The sequence below is a fragment of the Rhinolophus ferrumequinum genome, chromosome 18 (assembly GCF_004115265.2).
Source record: "Rhinolophus ferrumequinum isolate MPI-CBG mRhiFer1 chromosome 18, mRhiFer1_v1.p, whole genome shotgun sequence".
Taxonomy (NCBI): Eukaryota; Metazoa; Chordata; class Mammalia; order Chiroptera; family Rhinolophidae; genus Rhinolophus; species Rhinolophus ferrumequinum.
Genome location: NC_046301.1, coordinates 33,991,672 through 34,018,799, shown reverse-complemented (window position 1 = coordinate 34,018,799; position 27,128 = coordinate 33,991,672). Strand labels below are relative to the sequence as shown.

The 27,128-nt window shown below is 33.0% G+C and overlaps 1 protein-coding gene across 1 annotated transcript in view; it reads left to right on the top strand.

Annotated features, from left to right (window-relative positions):
- Window positions 1-27,128, top strand: part of GALNTL6 (polypeptide N-acetylgalactosaminyltransferase like 6) — a 560,225-nt gene that overhangs the window by 15,603 nt on the left and 517,494 nt on the right. Inside the window, exon 2 of the mRNA XM_033135418.1 lies at window positions 262-428. Coding sequence (XP_032991309.1) covers window positions 262-428 — 167 coding nt within the window. The remainder of the gene's footprint in view (window positions 1-261; window positions 429-27,128) is intronic.

Here is a 27,128-nt window from a genome sequence, read left to right as displayed (position 1 = left end):
CTTTTCAATATAATACTTCCCTAGTTTTTGAGCTCTCGATACAAAGGTGGATAAACAATCAAGAGTGAGTGTGAAAGAGAATTATTAATGAATTATATGAATGAGTAGAGTAACTATTATGATATACAAGCTCTGGTTAGGAAAGTATTAGACAAAGTCTTGTTTTTACATTTGTCTGATAACATAATGTGTAGATAGCAATATAAGATATACTACAGTTTTGCATTTGACCTAGCTTTTTTCTTCCTGCACCATCTCCAGTTGTAAGCACAAGATGTACCTGGAAACACTGCCAAACACCAGCATCATTATCCCATTTCATAATGAAGGTTGGACTTCACTCCTGCGGACCATACACAGTATAATTAACCGAACCCCGGAGAGTCTGATAGCAGAAATCATTCTAGTAGATGACTTCAGCGATAGAGGTAAGATACAGTTAATAATATTTTATCTGATTCTGTTATCACCTACATAATCACTGCAGGCTTAAAAACAGGTAAGTTATTGTGACGTTTGTTTCTCATTTTATCTAAAGGTGATTATGAGGTTTTTGTCTATGTTGTGATTTCGTGAAATGTCGGCCAATGCAAAAGAAACTGAGAAGTTGTTGGTGTCATTTGAGGAACTCTAAGAAATGTCATTACATTCCTATTGTAAATTAGGTTTTGGCAACATGCCTCAAATTCTACTTTCAGATTCGCGACAAACACTGCAAAATATAAGTGCATAGGAGTGGTGAAATATTCTGGTAGAACTGTAAAATCGGTTTCTGAAAGGTATCTACTCTGTGATTTACAAATATGATACATTCTCCAGGCTGTGCTCATGCTGCTTCATAAATACTAGAAATTATAAGTACCACAAATAAATATTTTTACTTGGCAATTCTAACTATTTTATCATATGTGAACAGGAACAAAAAAAAAATCCATTGTAACAGTGTATTAGAAAATTTGACATAAGTTGTAATATTTTAGCCTTCTGATAAACACAATTGGTTTTATAAAACAGCAGAGTAAAATTACTGCAAGTTTCCTGAGGTTAGGACTTCATTAATTACATCCGATCTAGATGTGGGAATTGTTAATACTGCAGGGAAAGTAAAGTTCGTCTTTCTTGCCTGCTGTGAATGGGGAGGAGGAAACCTTTTCTAATGATATTCATCTATTTTGGAATATAATTTTCTACCTTGTATTTCTTTGCATGATGGAGCTCTGCTGAACAATGCTGTATATCTGTAAGAAAGAATGGCAGTAAAATAGTTTGATTGTATATTATTCTTATACCTCACAAAAGAATACTTCTTGAAATCATATGGGTTAATTGAAGTTTTGGAAATTTCATTTGCAGCAAAAATGTAATTTCCTTCATAGTATTCAAAAATCCTGTAAAAGTAAAACTGCTTTGTGTGTTAGTTTTGAGATTTCTTTGAGTTCTAGTCTTCAAAGATTCACTTCAAATGTTGATTCAGGGTTTGCCTAATATTAATATATGTTGAAGTTTATCTGACAAAAGTAAGGTTGTCTACCACCATTCCATTAAAATAGCAAACTGCAAACTTGGTGATTTAAGTTGATTTCAAAGCAGTTTTTGCCTTGCCTTGCATTACTTAGAAAGATGTGCATTCAATACTACCTAAGAATATAAGCCAGTATCTAAAATTGAAATTTATTATTTAAACATTAACTTATATAATATATTGATTTCTTTTTTATCCTACTTGTGGCTACTCATTCCAAAGTAATTTTTACCTCAGACTGAAAATAGGTATTTAACGTATTAAAGCTAAAACTTTTCTTTTAAGTAAATGAATGAAAAAGAGAATCAAGATCTCAGGCTACATATCACCAAATAAATGGTCTTTTTTGGTTGACTGGTACCGAGAGAAATCAAACAGTGTATCTGTGGAGAATTTTCTACATAATTAACTCTGTCTTGGTAAATTACTTATTATAGCAGAATTTTGAACTGAGTATAATATAGTAGGAAACACTGGGTAGCAGAAAATTGTGGTTTGTAAACATTTTGTGCTGAATATTTCTCAGAGGTATTTTTTGATAGAAAGTCTAAAGGAGAAAATGGTGGCATCTACATTTGTCTTGACTTCAAATCACTGTCATTTTTTGGTCCAGTAGTAACTCTGATGGACTATCCTTTTGCTTATGTTACTTGAGAATTAAGCGTGTTTCAGAAGACTGTTAATGTAATCAGTGTCAGTAAAGTTGGACAACAGGGAAATGATTGTTTGGGATAATTATAGTGATTTTGACTTTCCTATCGGATATTCTTAAGAATACTAATTTTTTCAGTGCTTTGGTAAATCTTAGTTTATTCTTATGAACTCTCAAGTTGAAAGTATTACTTATCATTAAATTTTTGAAAGGATAATTTTTTTGAATATTGCTTTTCTTTGTATTAACATGTTGATATGTGTGAAATTAAACTTTGAAAAGAATAAGGGATAAAATACTTCTATTATCTTTTAGAATACATTGTAATTCTAAAGTTTGCATGGAATAGGAAAGATTCTTCTTCTGAATCTTTGTCACGGTTACAAAATCTCATCTGATAAAATCTTATGATTTATGTGGACCTTAGAGGTATCAATCCTCCTTTCTGAATAGTGGGAAATACAGAAAATTATAATGATAATTATAAATACAGAAATTATAAATACAGAAAATTAAAATTATAAACACAGGTTAGAATCCCAATGCCAATTATGAACTGTCTGACACTGGGTAAATTAATTTCCCTATGTCTCAGATTTTTTTTTTTTAAATATAAACGTGGATAAGTAACTCCTTAGTTATCTAAGTAGCTCCTCATTGAAGGGTTAGGATGGAGAGCTGTCTTGAATGGTTGAGTGAATTGTGCATCACACAAGAGAGTAATTGCTCTCCACTGCTGATTTCTATTCATCCAATACTCCTCTACTATTGTAATATAAATGATCTCCATACTGAGATGTTCTCAATCTAATGAAATCTAGTCTACAAGGATGAATCAATCAACCTATCTACCTATCTACAGAAGCAACAGAAGTCAGGTCATGCAAAGCCAAATTGTGGTAATTCACAACATGTTGGAAAATCAGGACTGCGTTAACATTTTTTAAATCTCTAACTTTACCATCAAACAGGTAATTTACTACATATATTGAAGAAAAATTAAATCTAGAATTTCATCAAAAGGAGGATGAATGTAGCATGTTGGCCACCTAAATTACATGAGTGGTAGTACATGAGTGTTTATCAAAATACCTTTCAAGATTATTCTAACAACTCCAAGAGAAGAAAGCTAGGGCAAGTCATCTCTTGTTTACAGGGCCTCTAAAACAGAGGAGGTTTTTTTTAGCCCCCTTTTTGTTTTATTATTACCTATAGCCATGGTATTAAAAGCTACTGTACATCATATTTTAAAGTATACTTACACTCTTTTGGACAACCCAGAAATCATAAGCCTGTAGCAATTCTTTAAAAATCAAATAGGCTAGACAAATTTTAAAGTAAAAAAATATACAGGGTTTTATTTTAGCTTCCTTTAGGAAATTATTTCTGAAACATTACACTTTATTTTTATTTTCAGAAATATATTTCAATACCAAGTCTTTTCAGTATGCATCTTAAGATCTTTGCACTATATTTCCTTTGGATATTCTGCAATGTCCTTTGGTGAAGGGCAATACAATTTTGACAAGACTTAATCAAATATTACTGCCTTGTATTTTATGTCCTTCAGGTCAATAGAACAGCTATACATGCGATGATGATATAATAATAATAATAATAATAATAATAATGATGATGATAGAAAACTAACATATTACCCATGTTAATAACACAAGGTTAATATCACTTGGAATTCATAGTTCCAAAAATGTGAGTATTATAGTGATAGGAAAATTCTGTAGAAGTTGGTTTCATAGCAATAGAGAGAAAAAATACTAAAATAATTTGTGATTATTGAATAATTATAAATATTGTAAAGCGATTTTTTAAAAATCTGCTTGAATAGCTTTGACCTAGTTATCAAAATGCTTAAAAAAAAAAAGAAGAAGAAAGTGAATAATCCCATCTAGCAGTTCTCAGTTTAGATATTCTTCCTCAAGCAAGCTTGCTAAACAGAATGTTGTTTTAGCCTCAGCACATAAGCCTACTGTCTGCAAAAACAGGAAGGTACAGGCCTGCAGGTAAGTTTTCAACAACAGCACTATGTTTTTGCGATCTGAAGCTTACCAAAGTTAGTGAATGTGATTATATTTTTTTTTTCAATAAGCTCTCAGAAATACATTTAACAACTTAACTTGAGGCCTATAACAAGGCTTCATGATGACTTTAAAGCAGGACTAATCCTGGGCTTATCTCCAAACTCCAGGCAACCTTAACAGCATCCACATGGAAAATGTTGAAATGTGTGAAATAAGCTGGAGCTTAACCTCAGAGATAGGATATATTTGAACCTGACAATTCTCTAAACTCTGTATGCTTTGATGAATGCAAGTTCAAATTGAGGCTAGCCACGGGAGAGTTGCTAACACACGCCCCTAAATGCCAGTTGGAGGTAGTACTGTGCACTGGGTTCTCTCTCTCTCTCTCTCTCTCTCTCTCTCTCTCTCTCTCTCTCTCTCTCTCTCCTCTCTCCCTCCCTCCCTCCCCCCCTCTCCCTCTTCCTTTCCCCCCCTTCCCCCCTCCCCTTCTCCCCTCCCCTTCTCCCTCTTCCCTTCCCTCTCTCCCTCCCTCCTTTCCTCCCTCTCTCCCTCTCTCCTTTTCTCTGCCATCCCTGGTATGTATTATACTAGTTAGAGGGAAAAGCAGAGATTGAAACTGTCCTCCTAGTCTAGCAAACGCAGAAACTTGCAAACAATCCAGTTCACTTCTCTGCAGATGGCACAGACCGGTGCTGCCTAAACTGTGGTCCGCAGCCCAGCAGCATCCGCGTCACACTGCAACTTATTAGAAATGCAGACTCTCAAGCCCATCCAAATATATTAAAAATCATTATTTTAACAAGCTCTATGTGTAATTTTTGTGGAACTCATTTTCAGAATAGCTGTCATGCGTTTCAAAATCGGGGTTGAGGCTTAAGTGAGCAATATGGATGTATAGAAAGCATAACTTCAAAAAACTTCTGTTTCTTGTACACATTATTATGAAATAATCTTTTTCTATTTGTTTTTCTTGTGTATAATTGACATTGTATTTATAAGTCTCTCAAGGAAAGGTTGGGAGCCACTTTCTATACTATTATCAGTACAATATTTTATGTATTATTTTACATTTATTATTACATTTCTTTGATAGATTTTCACCTTTTCACAAATGTGTAGGCATCTGCTCTGCCTTCTTATGAACTCATTCTGTAGCACTAAATGTTTAATGTCAGGTTACTGCCATTACTTCCTCCCTGCCAATTTTCCTTCTTTGTTATACAAATGCCTTTCAACATTTTATAGATCTATTTTGCTTTGGAATCATTCAATATTTTTTATGCCAGGTTGAGGAAGAGAAATATGTGTGTGTGTGTGTGTGTGTGTGTATAAAGATATATATATATATACACATATATATATATATATATATATAAAACAGTTTCTTTAAAGATCTATATTACGCATAAAAATCTTAGATTCTTCACATGATTGAATGTTTATAAGTCTTTATAATAGCAGGAATCTTTTAAATCAATTCACAAATGAACCTGAGTCTTGAATTTCAGGTTCTGTTTTACTCAAATAGTCTCCAAGTATACATTAAGGAAAGTTTCCGTAAGCAGACAAATCAGCACATGTTTTATAACTGTTCAAAGTTGGAAGATATCATCAGTGTGAAAAGGTTGTAAAATAGATGAAGAATGGTAGTGCATTTTTATATGATAAAATACTAACACTAAAGTGCATGTAAAGATTCTGAGATGAAATCAACAAAAGTGTTTTAGTGCTTGTATTCCATCAGATACTCCACTAGACTACGAGACAAGCAATTTATTGAGAGCTAGTCACGATGAATGAATCTTGGAATTGTTTAGACTTACTATTCCTATTTTAAATTGTAAGGATACTTGTATTTTAAAATCAAAAGATAATACTAAATACTAATGAGTAGTAGAAACTAAGTAAATGTTGTAAAGGACAACTGCGTATTTTTCTATTTAGAAATTCCGCATCGCCTGCTAAAGAATGAAAAACGTTCAATTTTTCTGAAGATAAATTTCTATATGAGGTTGCATAATGGTCAAACAGATAGTTTTAATAAAATAGTTGTGCTTTACTCATTAGTTTTAACATTTAAGGTTGACAGGGAGTCTGAGCAATGAGTGGCACTGTTTCCTAGGGTCCTAAATATGAATTTAAAACAATAATGTGTTCTCAGGGTCAGAGGAAAAAGAGCCTACTACTTACAGGAGTAAGTTTTAGAAGTTCCAAAATTAACTCATAAAAGGCTCTTTGCATTTATAAAGTGTGAGTATTAATAATCAGTAGGAGAGTATGTTTCGAGTAGAATCTGTCTCAGAAGGAGAAAGGATTTCTGTCCCTTTATTTTTAAATTAAATTTTGATATCACATTGATGTATGTGTCTACTTAAACAAAAGGATTTATCTGGCAAAAGTCTAGAGAGTTAGGTATCTTTGGTGAGCCTTCCCTTTGCCTTAATGTTTGGAGTAGTATCTGTTACATCCTTTTTCCTCCGCAGTGGTAATGTGACTAATCTCTCCAGTTTTGAGGAGTGTTACTGGAGTGTAAACTCCAGCTTTCAGGAGTTCAGGAGGATTACACATACATTTACAATCCTCATGATTACTACTAGAATGCTTTATTTAGTTCAGTAGAAACCTATTTTAAGTATGTGCTTATTTTATAGATTAGTATAAAGGGTCTTGACATACTCTAGAGGTATATGTATTTTAATAATTGTTTTATGAATTAGCCTTTATCGTTCTGGCCCTGGTAGGTTCAGAGAACTGCCAAAGATTCTTATGGAATGTATGTTCTTCTGTCTTGTAAAGAAAGTAAGAATATATCTAAAGTTGATGAAATTAATTTCAGTTTTAGTTAAGATTCAGTAGGATTTATATTTAATTTACAACCATACGTTTGTTGAAACTTCCATAACAAAAATGTTGTTACTTTTAACAAAACTCTTTTAAAATGTTCTAGTGTAGAATGTGAGTACAGTGGTACCTCGGTTTTCGAACGTCTCCATTGATGAACATTTTGATTTATGAATGTCGTAAACCCGGAAGTAAATGCTTCAGTTTTCGAACACGACTCAGAAGTCCAACATGTCACACGGCTTCCACTGAGTGCCAGAACCGGAGGCCTCGGTTTGAAAACCGAGGTACCATCTGTATGTAGTTCAAGAGAATGTAGCCATCAGAATGAAATGCTTCCAAGCTAATTTTGAAGATAAAAATAAGTATTTTGGAAAATGTGTAATAGAATGAAGAGGCACGATCTAAGTTCCGTTGTCTAGTTGAACCATATGTTAGCTATCACATACAATATTACAACAAATTTGAGAGTTGGAAGATTTTATTGTTGCTTTCTTTTCCATTGTCATTTAAAAATATTTGGTGTACTTAAATGAATGAAATCAACAAATTAAAACATACCATACCTCTATTATGAAATGTCGTTTAAAAACTCCCATGTAGAATAGTTGGTCAAATGGGGGTTAAATTATTTATATTTGCCCAATGAGTTGCTTTTAAGGTTTTTTCCCTTAATATTTTCATTTTGAAGAGATGATAAATCTCATCTAATTGTCATTTTTCTAACAAGCATTTTGCTCTTTTGCAGTTCTGTTCTCTGCTTAAATGTTAGTTTGAAGCATGCAAAACTGTCATTTTTCATAGGACTGTGTGACAATTTCATGTATTTCTTCTTAACATGCATCTTCAAACCTATTTGTCTTTGGCTAGAACAATGATTTAGGGCTCCTATTTTAAATCTGTCCTTTTAAAGATAGAGAACAGTAACTCCCATCAGCAGGTGGTGGGTAAGTCCATCGGGCTTCCCAGTTGCTTTCTCTGAAGGAAAATCCCACATGGTTGAATTAATATGGGGTTGGCATAGAAGGAGATGTTTCTTTTCAAAGCAAAACTGTTACAGTTCACCAATTCCACAAAGGCACGACTTCCTCAAGAAAAATAAATTGTGCAATTTATTTTATGGCAGATTAAATTCCATTTATTTTCCTTGCAGACAGCTGTTTTGAGTAGGTGTCACTTGTACGAAACGGTTTTATGAATGTTGGGCTTCAGATCTCGGGCAGGCATAACTTTCTCTGATGAAATAAAAGGTTATGTTTTATGATTATCCCTCTTGTCAGCAAACCTCAGCTGGTGAGCATTAATAATACAGTGTTCAGTATTTCAAGCAGCACTTTTTGATGTCTAAATATCCATCTGCTTTTAATTAAAAAAAAAATGAATGTACTGACACAATGCAAAAAAAACCACATAAATATGTCCTCCTTTTTCCTCCTGAATGATAACCCTTACTTAGAAAATTATCATTCTTTCATCAGTCGAGAATTTTAATAAACTGACAAGTTTTAAATATCAAATGCTTCCATGTTTCTGCAACATATTTGAACAAACATTCTCCTAATAAGAATTAAATGTTTTATGTCAACTGAGTAACAATTCCACCGTAGACTGATAATATCTTCTTTGTGATGAAAGAATTTCTAGGTGACATGGTACATTTGTAACATTTTATAGATGAGTCAAAGGAGACTCAGAAAGGCAACTCCTAGAGGTCACACACTAGGTCAATTTTACATGCTACGTAATTATTAAATTAAATTAAAAGGTACAGTTTTTATGCTTAGGTATTCAGGGTTCCTCTCCTCTGTACTTTTCTCAGACGTCTAATTCTGAGAAACTGGAACCATTCTGATAACAATCTTGAATTGAATAAAACTGTACTACAATTATATAGACACTCTAGATAATTGGATCTAATTTATTAACCATTTTTTTGCCTTAGGGTCCGGATCATAATAGAAACCATCATTTCACTGTGTACACTCGAGTATTGGAATAGAGGATTCATGAGAATTATAATGACTTAAACACACAAATTCCAGTGTCCGTAATGGCCTTCTAACACTACAGGGGGCCAATCGGAGCCTTCCTCCTGGTGAAAACAGGGTTTCTAACATTTTGAAAGGCTCACAAAATAATAAAATGGGTCATAAAACATAGTTATCTATGTTTCATGTAGTTTCACAGGCTGATGTAAAGTAGAATTTTTTGAAGTAAGCGAATGGAATTTAGGCTAGCCACTTGTAGGTCATCTGATTCTATTTTAATTCTGGATGTATCATTCCCAAGTTAGAGAGCCTAACAAGGCTGCTTTATTTCACAGAAACCAAGACATTTTTGAGATTGTCCAGGGCCACTTAGGTGCAAAAAGTCCCCAGAAGATGAGAGTCATTCTGAGACAGAGAGAAGCTGGGCTGGGAAAAAAGGGGGGAGTAGCTGGGCCAACATCCATCATTGCATTGGCTACTAATTAGATACAATATCCTTTATTTTTCCATTTTTTCTGCCTTTTCTCCTAAAACCCAGATGAAGAACTTTATATGGAATGTATATGCACAAGCTGCTTGGAAGTCTAAACCATTGCAACATGCTCAGAGAAATTGCAAAATTCATCTTTTAACCATAAATAATCTTCATGAAAGGATGATGAAGGCGATAACTACTCAAAACTGAAGTTAGATAAACAGTGTCTATATATACAAAAAGACAAATTTCACGTTCCAAAGTTCAGAGTTCAGTGAGCTTGTTTTTAGTCTATGGAAAAAATTTTAAGTAATCTCATCAACGTATTCTAAGTAAGTAAGAGAGAAACATTAAGTACTATGAGTCAGCACCGGTTTGTTAAATTTTAGTAAAACATTCTCTCAGAGGGAGGTATGACTTACAAGCCCAGATTCCCATAGAACCAGGGCTTCTTATCCCACTCCGAGTGACTTTAATAAGACCCAATGTAACAAACTGGCCCTTAGATCCCTGGTATAGGGTACATGACTTTCCAGGGTCACGCCTATAAACATCTGAGATTACCCCAGATTGCATGGCACCAAAGAGCTCATAGGTGCACCTACTGATGAACCCACTTTCTTACACTTCTCTATGAAAAAGAAGACATGCATGGGTACAGATACCTCTACTGAAATGGAAGCCAGGCTGAGTCCAAAACATGACCTAGCAAGATGACTCTCAGTGGTACGGCAGGCTACTGGGCATCCCTAAACATCCTGCTTCTGCTGGCTATCGTCACATAGGTTTTCCTTACTCAAGATCCCTGTACATCAGTCTGAAGCCCTGAAGAAAGCCAAATGGCATAGCAATCCCGATGACTTACCTGAGACCATAGGTGACGCGGTCTTCTTCTAAAACCAGGTCTCTCATTGCAAAAGGGTTTATGAATCAAAAGGAGAAGTCATACTGATGGGCAAAGAGTCAGGAAGATGTAATTCCCAAGATCCAGGTCTACATGTAAATATCTGCTACTTCTAAGCAGCAGGCAATAAGCTTAAATGGCTAAATTTAAAGCTTAAATGGCTGAAAACTAAAAGCTCATAAATGTTCTATACAGTCTTACGTTTATATTTTCTTTTTTTATGGAAATACTTTCTCACAGCTGGTGTGAGGTACCAATAAATGAGGTCTACTTAATGGTGACTACCTTGATGTTAGCAATATGGTATCTAGGAAACTACATTTTCTATAGCGGCATGACAGATTTGAAAAGCATCTTGTAATTCTGTATAGTAAGTAAAAATAAGTGTAAAGGGGACTCTGCCCACTCTTTTGCTTGTTAGGGTACAGACGACTTGGTCCTCCTAAATGAATAGTATTATTGCAGAGTTCCAGTAAGTCTGTATTCACTGATGATCAAGGAACTGATGATTGAGTCCCAGCATCAAATCATCAAACATAGAGGAATCCTGGAGTCCACTCCACTTAAGACAGGAAAAACAGGCTAAATTCAGAGAAAGGCTATTGCTCTTGACTGAATAACCTATTCCAAAAGGTTTGTGGTTTGAACTGCTTTGTTCGTGATTGAACTACTCTTGGTATAAAGTGTAAGATATTACTAGTAGGTAGAATTTGAAAGGATACTTTCATTGATGATACAACTCTGTTATATTGGATTGTCATCCCAAAGGCACGTCTAATGTGTGAAATAATGCAGCTCGAGATACCCATATGGATTAAAACCTCTTGCAGGCCAGAGACAATCACTTTCGAGCCCTATAGAGAAGCTTGCATTCGTTTTCTTCAGCTTGTTCACTAATTCTCTTCCTCCCTCTTTCCCTGTAATTGAAAGACAGTAACATACTCCATGGTTTAATGTATTGACACATGGTGATTAACGGTAGTGTGTAAAATACTACAGCGAATGCATGTGTCATGCTGAACATATGTTTCAAGTTTTAGAAATATTGGCCACTTAATATAGCTAAAATTTGTTTTACCTATTTCAGAATTCAGAAAGGTAATCTATTTTGCTGATTTTAGGAAACACTCTTGTAGTCTATACTGCAAAATAGTTCATAGTGTGTGATAAACTCCAAAGCTTCAGTGCTGTAGGTTGAGAATCTTTCTGATGATTTAGTATGGTAAAGGCTCTTTTCTGGTGAGAGAAATTATAAGGCATCACGAGAAACAGATGCAGCAAATAATCTTTTCAAACTCTTTAAGCCACTTTCTATTTGAGGATCAGGGAAGATCTGCAAGGGAGCTGAAGCCCAAGGTGCACAGTGAAAACCTTGCCAGTGTCCCTCACATTGATGCTGGGCTTCATACCTGCTAGGATTTAGAGAGTGCTTATGGATTATGGTTCTATACTTGGCCTATAAATTGAAACCAGGATAAGCTTTTGCCAAGACAATGCACGATGAATAATATCAGCATGGTCTCCTCATTTCCATTCCACCATCTGCAAATGTGATTAATTCTATTATTTTATCAAGAGTGAGTCAAAGGGGCAGGAAATGGGGCAAGATGTTTGAGAAAGGGACTCTGGATGACTCTCCACTCTAATAATCAAGTACATACATCAGCAAGTGACTCTACCTTTCCTCATTTGCCGTGAGTTTGGGTGTCATCCTAGGTTTGAATCCTGGCTTTACCTTTGCTGGCTTTATTACCGTGGACACGTTATTTATCTCACGTGTGCCATACACGTGTGTGGGAAATTGGGTTTTTACACGTAAAGCATTTAGAACTGGGCTGGGTACAAAGTAAGAACTCTATAAATTTAGGGCACTATTGTTCTTGATATAAAAAGCTGGAATTGAACTAGATGACCTCTAATTCTATCTCCAACAACTTGGAGTATAGATTAATATCTATACTTTACAGGTTATAAAATATCGTTAAACAAATAATCATTTCTTTCTTTAAAGACTAGTGCCTTTGAATAGCCACCGCACCAAGGTAGGAAGATCCGTAGAGCTTTACAAAGAGCAAGGAAACTGTCTTCAGAGACCCCTGGCATCCCTGTGATTTCATTAAGTTCATCCTGAACGTGTGAGAGACTACCGTTAAAAACTGTAATGCCAAGTATTACAGAATCCAGTGAGCTCTTTATAGGAAGATTTAATAATTAATCGAATCTTTTAAGTAAATAACTCATAACTTGATTTATCTATTTTCATTAAATAGATAATTTTATTTAGGAAATAAAAATAAATGTATTTACTTAAATTATGTAATAACAATTTTCTATCTGACCTCTCTGTTTCATTTGACATTCCCTGCAGCACTCCTTCTTATCCAAGGCATGATTTTGCAGTCATCTTTCCCCTGGCTTTTCCAGACTTCCTTTTCTCTCCATCCCCCTTGAACATTGCTAATTCTCACCAGCACAGGTCAGAGGATTGTGTGCACGATCTTTGCGTGTTCAGTTTCTACTTTCTGTACAATTATACTCTGTTCTTGCGTCTGACCCGAACATTCAACAATCTCCTGGACTTCTGGGCTTAAATGACTCACATATATTTTCAAACTTAGCGTGTCTAAACTTTCTCAACTTTAACTATTTCTTCCTCCCACTTGGGTGACATCGTCATCCATTCAAACTAGATACACGAGAATCATCCCTGTGATTTCTATTTTTTTCCTCATGTCTCACATCCAGTTAATGAACAAATCCTGCCAAATTTACCTCCCGAATACATTTTAAGTTATCCCTTCTTGAAATTCCATTCTACAGTAGCTTCAATTCACTTAATTCACTTGTTTGTCTTACTTACCTACTCTGCCATCTTGACCAGAACTCAATCCTGTGTTTCTTTAAATCTTGTGTTCGCTACCTGAAACTTACCTCCATAACGCTTTTTTTTTCTGTACCCCTTATTCTAACTAATCTTTGAAACTAATAATACCCTCAGCCCACTTTCCTTGAAACCCTCCCATGTCAGGTTATACCACTTACGAACTGTGAAGCTTTGAAAAAATTACTTTAAAACAAACAACAATAACAACTACAAATCTCATGACTCTGTTTCCCCAACAGTAAAATTGGGGAAATTAATAATACCCATTCCACAGGGTGGTTATAAGTATTAAAATGAATATGTATAAAGTGCTTAGACAGTAGTTGACCCATAAAAACCTATAAAAATTGTTCACTACTACCTTTGGAATTATTTTTTATTTACTACCCTAATACTCTGAGTCAATCTCCACATGACTTGAATATGAGTTTATCTCTCCTCACTAGCAGCTAATGAGCTTTTTGAGGAAGGGGACATTTTCCAATTCTGAGATATGGTCATAAAATTATTGTGAGTTGAACCAATCTGTATAAATACTCATTTATTCATACTGGAAATAGAAAGCATTCACTTATTCAAAATTAAATGTATAAAAATAGGTTTTAGCTATTAGAGTTTGTTGCTTCAGTTCCTTTAATTAATTAAAGTAGATGAGAGATTCCACAAAATAGAAAACTTTGGCACTGTACTGTAATGACATATGTCAGAGATAATGGAACTTCCAGGAACAAACTATGCTTCTTTGCAACAATTATTTCCAAATGTTACAAGCTCATGATCTATTAGGTTATCCCCACTTGAGAGAGGTTGTAAGTAATATAAGGTATGGTATTAATTATATTAAGCATGGTATTCGATTTTTCCAGGAAAAGAGAATTTCAAGAAATCAGAATATGGTAGAAGTAATTAAATTACGGTCAGAATTTCTCCATGATCAATGTCAGAAGAGTTTTATGTTAAATACAAAATACTGTGGTTGGAAAACTCTTTGATAGCTAGGAATTTTTAATCCCAAAAGCATGAATCTATTAATAGTTAAAAAAAGGAAAAGATAGCATTTGTTCCTTTAACACTGAATCTCAGCACCAGGATGGCAGGCGATGAGAAAAGAAATATTTATTGAATACGTTTGATCCAATGTTATACACAGTGATTCAGAATTTTAAATAAAAAGTGTGTAGAGGAATATGTTTTCTACCTGATTATTCCTAATCAAAATGGAACTAAAAGTATACAATAAGAATGCTTAAATAATGGACAGGGTAAGATAAATTTATATATAGGAAAAACAAAACATATATAAATAATAATTCATACATATGAAAAGAAACATAGGAAATTTTTCTCTCAAAACAATTTTTATTCAAATTAAAGAAGGCTATGTATGGACTATTTTTTTTCCACATTAGACTACCAGCTCCATGAGGGCAGACATAGTTGCCTATTTTTGTTACTAATAGATCCCAATGCCTAGAATAAAGAAGTAGATACTTAATTAATATCTATTAAATTAATAAATCATAAATGAAAAAACTGCCTGCATTTCTGAAATCACAGAGCATAATTCTTTAGCACCCACAGTTGCAGCACATCTCAGTTTCAATCATTTTCTTGCTCTTCCTCAGGTTTCTTTTTCTGCATAAATTTGTGAGCTCACATCCAAACCTACTATCAGAACGCTTTTTAAAAATCATAATGTATGTAGTGCATTCCTCCAAGTTTTAACTTTTAAGTAAGGACAAAAGTTCATGGAGTCTTATTATTTTGGTAACCCTGACAAAAATCAGAAATTTTAAGAGCTTAAAAAGCTAGGCTGACCCACCTTTATACATGGAGTGTAATTGAAGACAATTAAGAGCTTTGTTATGTCCAAGCCCTGTCAAAAAACTAAGCCTTATTTCACTGTGAAAAAAGCAGACATTCATCTGCATTCATTTCAATTTGAAACAGGCTTGTGGAGCATTCTAAATAAGTAATTTGACAGCATGTGTTTTGGTGATTATTGTGGCTTGTAGAAAACTTTCTAATGTTTTCTTGCCCACTTTTTATTACTAAAAGTCACATTTTATATCCATATTTCTTAAAGTTATATAGAAACTTATATCCATATTGCTTAAGGTTATATAGAAAACATATACATATATATATATATACACACACACACACATACACATATATATAATTTTTTTTTCTGTTAAGGGTTTTGTATAGATCTGGTTGACATATAAAATATCAGTGTGATTTGAATTTCAGGTAAAATTCAAATGAAGCTATTTTTTCCCTAAATCTGGCAAATTCATGCATACATACAAACTACAAATTCAGTTATAACCATTTACATTAATTAAATTTAGGGATGTGAATATATAATTATATGTATAATTGCCATATTGACATAAATGACATATTTTTATATTAGCGCTTTTATAAGACATTTAATACTCTTTCTGCTTTTCTTAGGATTTGAAAAAAAAAAATGATTACCACTTTGCCAGCTGCAGATGCTAACTGATTGATTACTGTATATAGATGAATTGAAGACATATGAAAGTTCTCCTCAAGTACACTCTCACTACAGAAAGGCTTCCACTCAGGAATTTTAGAATTAGTTTCTGAGATTTAAGCTTTAAAATTAACGCTTTGTGCATTCCAATAGAGAGGAGCAAAGCCACTCAAAAGAGTCATAATAGTCCCCAAACCTGTGAGATCCAACCGCAACCAGAGATGTGCCTCTTTTCTTTTCCTTTTTTTTTTTTTTTCCTCATTGCAAAAGAAAAAATAAAGGCTGGAGAGAGGAGTTCAACTCAAATAGATATCTAGTGTTTTGATCCTTCTGGTATTTGTTTCCGTTTGTTGAGTAACAAACAGGCTTGTTATTTTCTTCCCATACTGGCCTTACTGTAAGGATGAGAAGGACTGCTTATAGAGAATGTGTTTTCATTTCTATGTGCTTACCCTTATAATGATCAAATTGAACCGTTGCTGAAATCTGCTGATAGATTGGGTTTCAGAAATTGCACACCTCAATCCATACACTAGACTTGGTAAATTTACCAAATAATGAATTTCCCCATAAGGCACCAGATAGACAGATTTTCTGGAGGTGATACAGATAAAAGTATAAGCTTGTTCCTACTTGTATGTCTGCATGTTATCAATATGGAAGATTGTTTTAAATTATGTAAAAGAATGCTGGTCTTATGTGTCATTAAGTACAACTTAATTTCATTCAGTTCTAGTTTTTTAAAAAAATATCCCAATGTTCTGACTTATGTGCAAGAAATTAGGGAAGGGGTTGTGCTAAATCTTTTATTCTAATGGACATATTAATAATGCAGACAGATGTTCCGTTTCACACTTCTACACATGAACAGGACAAAGTTTCCTTGAATTAATAGTTTAGCTTGTACTATATAAATCTTAATGCATATATTTCTTCCTAAGAAATTTAAATTAACAAATTTAAACATGTATATGTCTCATTAGTACATCTCAAAAGGTTAATGTAAATTTACAGAACTCTGAACTTTTAACCCTTTTTGTCAACACCATTAATGTTCTACAAAATGATAAAATTCTAGTTTTTCTTTTTTTAGTATTATCTTAGGACATAAAATAATAGTTCAAAATATGCCTGAGAAATGCTTTCATCTTGTATTATAAAACTTTGAAAAAAAATACCAGAAAAATATGTCTATAAGTTGCATGGGTATAATATTACCAGGAAGACTTGCTTTGGTTTTGCCAAATAAGTATTAAATAACCTATGCAACCTTCAGGTACTACTTCCCTTCCATAGAAACAGGTCTAGAAATGGTTTTGTAATGATGATTACAAAGCTTTTCTAGAAGAGCAGGGATAATGTTAAGTATTGTGATTCTGAAGAACTTTTTCAGTCACCCTTAACCAAAAGAGCCACCTGAGTTATATGTTATATATTCTGATATAAAGCTCTAGTATTGACTTTATGATCATCAAATAATTCTTTATTTAGCATGTGAAATACTTTGTGGTTCCAGAGCTCAAATCCAATTCTTAGGAATAGATAACTAATGCTTAGAAGCAGCAAAGTATTATAGAATCAGAAAGAGACCTTAACTCAACTTCTACTTGTATTTTATCCTCAAAAATAAATATAATAATGCTACCAGCTCTGAGCATTGCAAAAAGGAGGAAAGATCACCTGTTTAGTTTGTAAACATTTGGCACCAAATAAATGTTAATTAATTAAATAGCACCAATGGTGTATTCTTTTTAACAGTATATAAAAATAAACAGGCAATTATTGAAATACCAGTAATTTGATGGAATTCAACTTAACACCTTTTGAAATAAATTATAAAACATATTTGGTTTTGTTGATATTTCTTATTTATATTCAAATACATAAAAACTATCATAATTTATAGTAGCTACCCTAGAAGTTTTTCTTTGGACACAGGCTCCTAATGCTTAATAACATAAATTATGTACTTTATCACATGCAAAGTGAAGAAAGTACACTACATATACATTGATTTTATGAAGTGTATATATTAGCCAAGTTTTTGAAAAATATGTCTCTGAGAGACTGCAGTATGAACTAGATGACATTAATGTTTACCTTTTATTTGCATACTATGATTATAAAAGATCATTTTATTAAATATTTTATGTTGCCCTTTTTTTGATGATTTTCACCTGAACCCTTTCAATATTCAACTACACAATGTTATCCTGGTAGAATGTTACTTTTAGTTTATATATTCTTTTTTCACTTCTTTTTTTTTTTTTTGTAGTGTGCAAAAATATATACTTAAGAGAATGTCAATGTTTTTGTTTTTTTCTACTAATCTGGAACAGTTAACATAAGTATTCTATTTTAATGGGATTTCAGAACAAAGAAATGCTATTTCCTTAAAGTTTTAAAAATGTAATTAGAATCTGTAAAAAATATAATTTACAATTAAAGAGAAGTGACAGTCTAAATATGGTCACATTCCAGTTTTTCGTTACTTTGTTTTTTACTATGAAAACACTTAGAACATCTTATCTTAAAGCAATTTCAGTTTCTTTGTTGATTTGCAACTTGTGAAATTGTTTATTCCTTTTCTTGTCTGATATAGAATGTTAATGAGAATAAATTTTGTTTTGTGTGAAAATTAATTCATTTTTGTAACAGTTAAATTTATGAGATAATCCAGCAAATGTGAACATTATTTTAACAGGTTGTGCTCCTGTCACAATTTGAATTCTAGATTTTATTTAACTGCCCTCTGTTAGGCCAACTTTATACCTTCATACAATTTACTGAAAGCATTCTAATATAAACAGTAATATAAAGTGAAGTTGAATATAGGTATGCCTCAGAGATATTGCGGATTTTGGTCCAGACCACTGCAATAAAGTGAATATCACAATTAAGTGAGTCGCATGAATATTTTGGTTTCCCAGTGCAAATAAAAGTTATATTTATATTGTATTAAGTATGCAATAGCATTATAATTAAAAATCAATGTACATACCATAATTTAAAAATATTAATAAGAAACACTAACCATCATCTTGAGCCTTCAGTGAGTCATAATATTTTTGCTGGTGGAGGGTCTGGCCTCAATGTTGGTGGTTGCTGATTGATCAGGGTGGTAGTATCTGAAAGTTAGGGTGGCTGTGACAATTTTTTAAAAATAAGACAACTGCTACACTGATTGACTCTTCCTTTCATGAATGATTTCTCTGTAGCATGCAGTATTCTTAGATAGCATTTTACCCATAGATGAATTTCTTTCAAAATTGGAGTCAGTCGTCTGAAGCTCTGCCACTGCTTTATCAACTAAGTTTATGTAATATTCTAAACTCTTTGCTGTCCTTTCAACAATTTTCACAGCATCTTTACCAGGAGTAAATTCCATCTCAAGAAACCACTTGCTTTGCTCATCCATCATAAGAAGTTCCTCATCCATTCAAGTTTGATCCTGAGGTTACAGCAAGTTAGTCACATTGTCAGGCTCCACTTCTAATTCTTGTTCTCTTGCTGTTTCTACCATATCTGCAGTTACTTCCTTCACTGAAGTCTTAAACGTCTCAAAATCATCCATGAAAACTGGAATCAACTTCTTCTAGACTCCTGTTAATGTTGACATTTCGTGCTCTTCTCAGGAGTCAAAAATGTTCTTAATGGTGAATGATGAATCCTTTCCAGAAGTTTTTAATTTACTTTGCCCAGATACACCAGAAGAATCACTATCTATGTTAGCTATAGCCTCACAAAATATATTTCTTATATAACAAGACTTGGAAATCAAAATTATTCCTTGATTCATGGGCAACAGAATGGATGTTGCGTTAGCAGACATGAAAACAACATGAAACTCATTGTCCATCTCCATCAGAGCTTTTGAGTGACCAGGTGCATTGTTAATGAGCAATAATATTTTGAAAGGAATCTTTTTTTTTTTCTCTGAGCAATAGTTCTCAACAGGGGGCTTAAAATATTTAGTAAACCATATTATAAACAGATGTGCTGTCAGCCAGGCTTTGTTGTTCCCTTTATAGAGCACAGTCAGAGTAGATTCAGCAGAGTTCTTAAGGGCCCTGGGATTTTTGCAATGGTAAATGAGCACTGGCTTCAGCTTAAAGTCACCAGCTGCATTAGCCCTAACGAGACAGTCAGCCTGTCCTTTGAAGCTTTGAAGCCAGGCGTTGACTTCTCCTCTAGCTATGTAAGTCCTAGACGACATCTTCTTCCATCACATGGCTATTTCTTCTACACTGAAAATCTGTTGAAAATCTGTGCAGCACCTTCATTATTATCTTAGCTAAATCTTCTGGATAACGTGCTGCTTCTACATCAGCACTTGCTGCTTCACCTCGCACTTTTATGTTATGGAGATGACTTCTTTCCTTAAACCCCAGTCACCAGCCTCCACTAGCTTCAAACTTTTCTTCTGCAGCTTCCTCACCACTCAGCCTTCATAGAGTTGAAGGCTTTCTCTGGATTAGCTGTGGCTTAAGAGAAGTTTGTGGCTGGTTTGATCGCCTACCCTTACCACTACAACTTTCTCCATGTCAATAATAAGGCTGTTTCACTTTCTTATCATGCATGTGTTCACTGGAGTAGCACTTTTAATTTCTTTTGAGAAGTTTTCCTTTGTATTCACAACTTGGCTAACTGGTGTGAGACGCCTAGCTTTCGGCCTGTCCTGTCTTTTAACATGCCTTCCTCGCTAAGCTTAATAATTTCTAGCCTTCAATATAAAGTGAGAGATGTGCAACTCTTTTTTTCATGTGAACTCTTAGAGACCACTGTAGGGTAATTAATTGGCCCAATTTTAATATTATTGTGTTGCAGGAATTAGGGAGGCCTGAGGAAACAGATGTCAGTGAAGCCGTCAGAACATACCCAACACCTGTCGATTAAGTCGGCCACTTTATATGGACACAGTTCATTGTGCCTCAAAACAATTGCAATACTGATATCAAAGAACACTGATCACAGATCACCCTGACAAATGTAATAATACTGATAAAAGCTTGAAATATTATGAGAAGTACCAAAACATGATAGAAAGATACAAAGTGAGCAAATGCTGTTGGAAAATGGCGCCAACAGATTTGCTCTATGCAGGGTTGCTACAAACCTATAATTTGTAAAACACTCAACATCTGTGAAGTGCAATAAAGCAAAGCACAATGAAATGTGGTATGCTTGTAAACCTCTAAATATTCACATAAGGATTGTTTCTTGTTTTTTTGTAAATTATTTGTCATTTTCTTGAAGCATTTTGGACAAAGAAGCTGAGACTGTGCTTTGGATAAAATATAATTGGTACTTTTCTTTAAAACTGTTTCCTGCTTTTAATGAAACTTCTGTTAATATATAATTGATATACTATAAAATTGACCATGTTAAAGTATACAGTCTCTGATTTTGTAATATTCAGAGTTGTGCGATGGTCGTCACTATCCAATTTTAGAATGTTTTCATCACCCCAAGAAGAAAACCTGTGCCCAGTAGCAGCCACTCTCCATTCCTCCCTACCCCCAGCTTCTGGTAACCACTAATCTGCCTTCTGCCCCTTTGTATTCTGACATTTTATATAAATAGAACGATACAATATGTGTTTGTTTTTGTTTTGTAAGTGGCTTCTTTTATCATACATTTTTGAGTTTCATCCATGTTGTAGCATGTATCAATAATTCATTTCTTTTTATGCATTAATATTCCATTGTATAGATATATCACATTATATATATCGATTCATCAGTGGATAGACATTTGGATTGTTTTCTACTTTTTGACTATTATCAAATATTCAACTATAAACATTCTTGTACAAGTTATGATGAGAAGGTATGTTTTCATTACTGTTGGGTATATACTTAGGAGTTAAACTGCTGAGCCATTTGTATGTTTAATATTTTGAGGAACTACAAAATTGATCTATGGCTGCATCACTTTTCAATCTATCAATAATTGGTGAGGATTTCCATTTCTCCACAATTACAACTGTTAATGTGTGTGTTTTATTGTCATTTTGCTGTGTGTAAGCTAGTTTCTTATTGAGGTTTCGATTTGCATTTTACTGATGAATAATAACGTCGAGCATCTTTTCATGTGCTTGTTGGCCTTCTGTCTGTCTGCTTTGGAGTGTTATATACTCAATTCCTACGCCCATTTTTTTTTAATTTGGTCTTTTTGTTGTTGCGATGTAATGGATCTTAACAGATTCTGAATGTATCATATCAAATATATGATTTACAAGTATATTCTCCCATTGTGCAGATTGATTTTTCACTCTATTGATGTATCCTTTGAAACACAAAGTTTTTAAATTTGAAGGAATTCGGTTTATCTTTTTTTCTGGTGCGTTTTGTGTCATATTTAAAAACCCATTGCCTAACAGAGATTATAGAATTTACTCCTATGTTCTAAAAGTTTCATAATTTAGTTTTTTTCATTTAAGTTTTGATTCATTTGTATTACTTTTTTGCATACTGTGTGAGGTAGGAAGATTCCTTATTTGCATGTGGATACCCAGGTGCCCCAGCATAATTTGTTGAAAAGACTATTATTTCCTCATTGACTTGTGTGGTCATCCATGTCTAAAATCAAATGACCATGAATGTCATTGTTCTATTTGTTTGTTTTTATGCGTTACACAGTATATAGATTACTATAGTTTTGTAGTAAATTTTGACATTAGGAAGTGTGAATCTTCCAACTTTGATCTTTTTAATTATTAGTTTGGCTATTCTGGGTCCATTACATTCTTATATATAGTTTAACATCAGCGTGTAAATTTCTAGGGGAAAAAAAGCTGAATTTTTCATAGGGATTTTATTGAATCAGTAGATAAAATTGGAAGGTATTGCTACCTAAATAGCACTAAGTCTTCTGATCCATTAACATAGGGTATCATCTCATTAAATTAGATTTCTTTCATTTCTTCGACAATGATTTGTAGTGTAAATGGAATTTTTTTTTAATTTCTCTTTCAGATTGCTCCTTGCTAGCGTACAGATATACAATTTATTTTATGTATTGACATATACTGCAACCTTGTTGAAATTGAATGTTACCTCTCATTTTATGTGTGGATTTATAAGGATTTTCTATATATAAGAACATATCATCTGCGGTTAGAGACTATTTTACTTCTCTCTCACTCTCAATGCCTTTTACTTCCTTTTTTTTACCTGATTGAAATGAAAGAGCGTACTGTGGTGGTGTCTTGGGTATTTGAATCAATTCTTGTTTCACTTCAAAAGTGATAGCGCTCCATTTTGGTGATTCTTTATAATATAAGGTACAGGTGTAAGTTAATATAAACATATGAGCAACAGAAAGACTTCTTGTGAAAGAATAAAGACATTTGTTAGGAAAGTTGTATGTAAAGTATTAATCGAGAGTAACCTCTTTATAAAGTAATTACTTCAACGTGCAAGACATTCCATATTCAAAAGGCAATCCTGCCAAATGGAAGCTGGTCTAGTTTAATGGAATTTGGCCTTAGCATTTTATCTGCTTCAGCCTGAACTCCAATTTGTTATATTAGTTTATATAGTTCCCATCTGAGTACTTTTTGAATTCATATTCTGCCTATTAGAAGAGGTGCTCTTGTCCTAGTAATGTGACCATTATGTTGACTAAAATAATTTGTGAGGAAATCACTTGCATCTCATATAGGACATCTAATTAGCTTACAAATACTGATACAGGGTTAGCTGCTTGCTCTAGGGGGAAAAAAATCAATTGTATCATATACAAGTGGCACACCAGCCAATAAAAAGAAATCATTATCTCTAGAGTTAGCTATTTAAAAATAAGCAACCACAAAGATTTTGCAACATACGTACATTTTTTTCTTTGTGAACTTTCTTTCCTTTATCCTAATCCCTAATGGTTTAACGACTGTTTAATCATCCTCCTAATTCAAAATTCAGAAACGTATGATTATATTAGACATGATTTCAGGATCCGTGACCTACATTTTGTGTTCATATGAAATCTTCAGGGTAATATGGGATAAGATACTGTACCTAATTTATTGGCCTTTTAATATGTCTAAATAGTAACCTAATACTATTAATAATAAAAATAAGGAAGAAATATTTAAAACTTTCTCAGTTGGGATAAAATTAATTACCTGTGTCCAATCCAAAATGTTTAAAAATAACAACAGAAAAAAAAGAAAGAGCACAAACCATATAATTAAAATAAGAGTAGACCTCTTTAAGATAATAAAAAAGTACATAATACGTTTTAGCAAAACAATAATTGTTCCCTTTCAGAGACTAATTAATAGACATACTCTCCCAAGATTTATTGCAAAAATGAAGAGTATGCATATTTATTAAAATGTTATAAATTAAATAGGAAATATAAATAAAAATAAAGTAGAAAACTAATAACTTCTGTCCAAAATGAATAGACATATATAACTCATAAGATAATGCTGAAATCCAACCACAGTCTTTTGGGTACTTCTGACGGAGGGAAGGTGTAGTTAATATGATGGAGTTATATGGCAATTTTCAGTTTAATCTGTGAAGTTTTATTTGTTTTATTTAAAATACATATTGCTTAAATAACAGGATTTGACAAGCTGCATGCTGGATACATAGCTATTTTTATGCCTTATAATTTACCATACTAACTGATAAAGTTAATTGAGGAAAGGATTGTTGAAGGGCATTAAAAACTAAGGTATTACGAAAAGGAACAGCCCTGTAGTTCATGATTTTAAAAATTGAAACATCAGTTTTCCTTAAAGTATTGCTTTCTATGTTCCCATTTCACCATTTGAACTTAAATTTGTGACAAATTCACATTGTATGACGGATTGCTTGGAAGTGTCTAATTATATACTTTCTAACCTTTGTATTGTGTTTGAATGCTAGAAACTGCTGATGAAAGCTTTTTTTACTGTTTAGATTTTATTTTCCTTATTAGTTAAATTTGCTTTAGCATAACAAAATTTACTATATATTTTAACCAAAAGAAAATAGCATGAAGTATTTTTTGAACTGCAATCTTATGCCTTGAAAACTTAATTTATTTTCTAACTCTAAAAAATCTATTTCCAAATGATGCTTTTAACATACTTTTAAAATACTGAAATACTTTCAGATTTTCATGGATTATCTGTGAAATAGAGCAACTACAGACTGTTTAAAATGGGGTTACCAGAACAAAAACAGTATTTGTGGAAAATAATAAATATAACTAATAACGACTTAAAAAGTAGTACTTTGTTCAAGGGAAAGGCATAAACTAAAAAGGTTATTAGTTGTGTTAATTTAACACAGAGAAACAGGAAATGCCTCAATAGTTTACACTGAGGCTCCTAGGAGCTTTGATTACAAATAGGACATGTAAACCAGAAAAATTGACATTTTTAAAAATTTATTGGGGTGATATTAGTTAATAAAATTATATGTTTTAAATGTGCAATTCTATAATATATCATCTATATATTACATTGTGTGCTCACCAACCAGAGTCAGTTCTCCTTCCATCACCATATATTTGACTTCCTTTACCCTCTTCTACCTTTCCCCAACCCCTTTACCTTCTGGTAACTACTAAACTGCTGTCTGTGTCTATGAATTTTTGCTTGTTTAATGAAAAGACAAAATCCACATAATAAGGTAAAAAACTGTAATGGAGAAATGGAGAGGAATAGTGGTTAATTGTAACAAAATAAGTCTATTTAATTTAAACATTTTAAACACATTGAATTATTTAATGTTAAAAAGACTAACTTACAGACTAGGTGAATAGGAGCCATCCTGTCCCTCAAATTTTAATAAAATTGTGTTTCTGTGGAAAACTAAGGGGCTACTGGCATACAATGGGAATTTGTCTGGCAAACAGAATTTGTAAACACCTGCTCTCACATTGTTCCACATTTGTAGTTCTGTATTGCCAGCCACATGGAAAAGTAAGAGCTAAGTTGCTCTTATAGCTATCAGGTCAAATTTGTCACTAAACAAAATGAAGAGATACCAGAGAGACCCCAACAACTCTGAGTAAGGGATTAAGTTCAGGGAACATCATTGTTCATTAAAGATATACTGAATGATTAAGCATAGTGTCTGTTTTTAAAAATGCCATCTTTATCGTATTGAAATTTCTAATATGCAAAAATCCTTATATTTCATACGAAAATATATTTGGGGTACAAAAATAATATATATGTTGTCTACTACAAGATTTCCCTGTGATAGCCCCGTCAGTGATACCATTATACTCAATTAAATAAGATAATGAATACCAGACCAACCTGGCTTTATTTAACTCCTTTCTAGGGGACTTGATTTTTCACTCCTGGAATGTACTTAACTATTCAAGCTATCTGTTATTGCAATTTATTCAGTTTCCTACAGAGAACTCAAAAAATGATGGGGATTTTACATTATTTTTATCTTTAATTTCTACCATAATTTTAATTCAGTTGCCCACATTGTAGGTATAAAGAATTTGATAAATAAGTATACATTATTCTCATTTCTTTTATTATAAAGTCTGTTTACTAAAGAAATTATACAGAAATTTCTATGAAAAGTGTCAAATTAAAGAGATTAAAGATGGTTGGTTATTAATAATTAATACAATAAAAAATAAGTCTATAAGTAATCTGATTTTTAGAAGTAATATAAAAATTTCCAAATTTGCTGAATTTTTGCCATGCTTTTATATTAACCCTGTAATCAGTTAACATTAGACCTTCATTTTCCATATTTTTCTTTTTGCTGAAAATTATTTTCAAAGGAAAATTTTGAAAGTGAATTATAACTATAAAAATTATTTTTTATTCACATAGAACAATGTCAGAGCCATAGAGTTCATGTGACATAAATACATACATGTGTTCTCAATTTTTTTTAAAGTCAATGTATATGGAAATTAGCAGTTGTTCCACAATCTATGTTCTCCTTTGATCACTTGGGAAAGAAAGAAGTTGGAACCAGTTACATTCCATTCTAAGCACACTAAGGACAGCTTTCCAGACAAATACACTGAGGTATTCCTACAGAGAGTCCTTCTATAGAAAATGATTTTAGTAGAGTGCATTTGCTCTGTTTAGGCTGCTCATGCAGTGCCTCCCACATTGAAATTACATCTATTAATACGTATATTTTAAGTTGTACTGATCATCTATGTTTAAAATTTCTTTTAATACATAAGAAGGTATTAGGATACACAGCCATTTCCTCTCTCCTTTAAATAATTTTAATTTGTATTATTCACATTATTTATACTACAGAGCAACTGACATTAGAATCTTCTCAAAAGAAATATTAACAGGCTTTTACTCTCTTTGGAAGCATTCTGTATT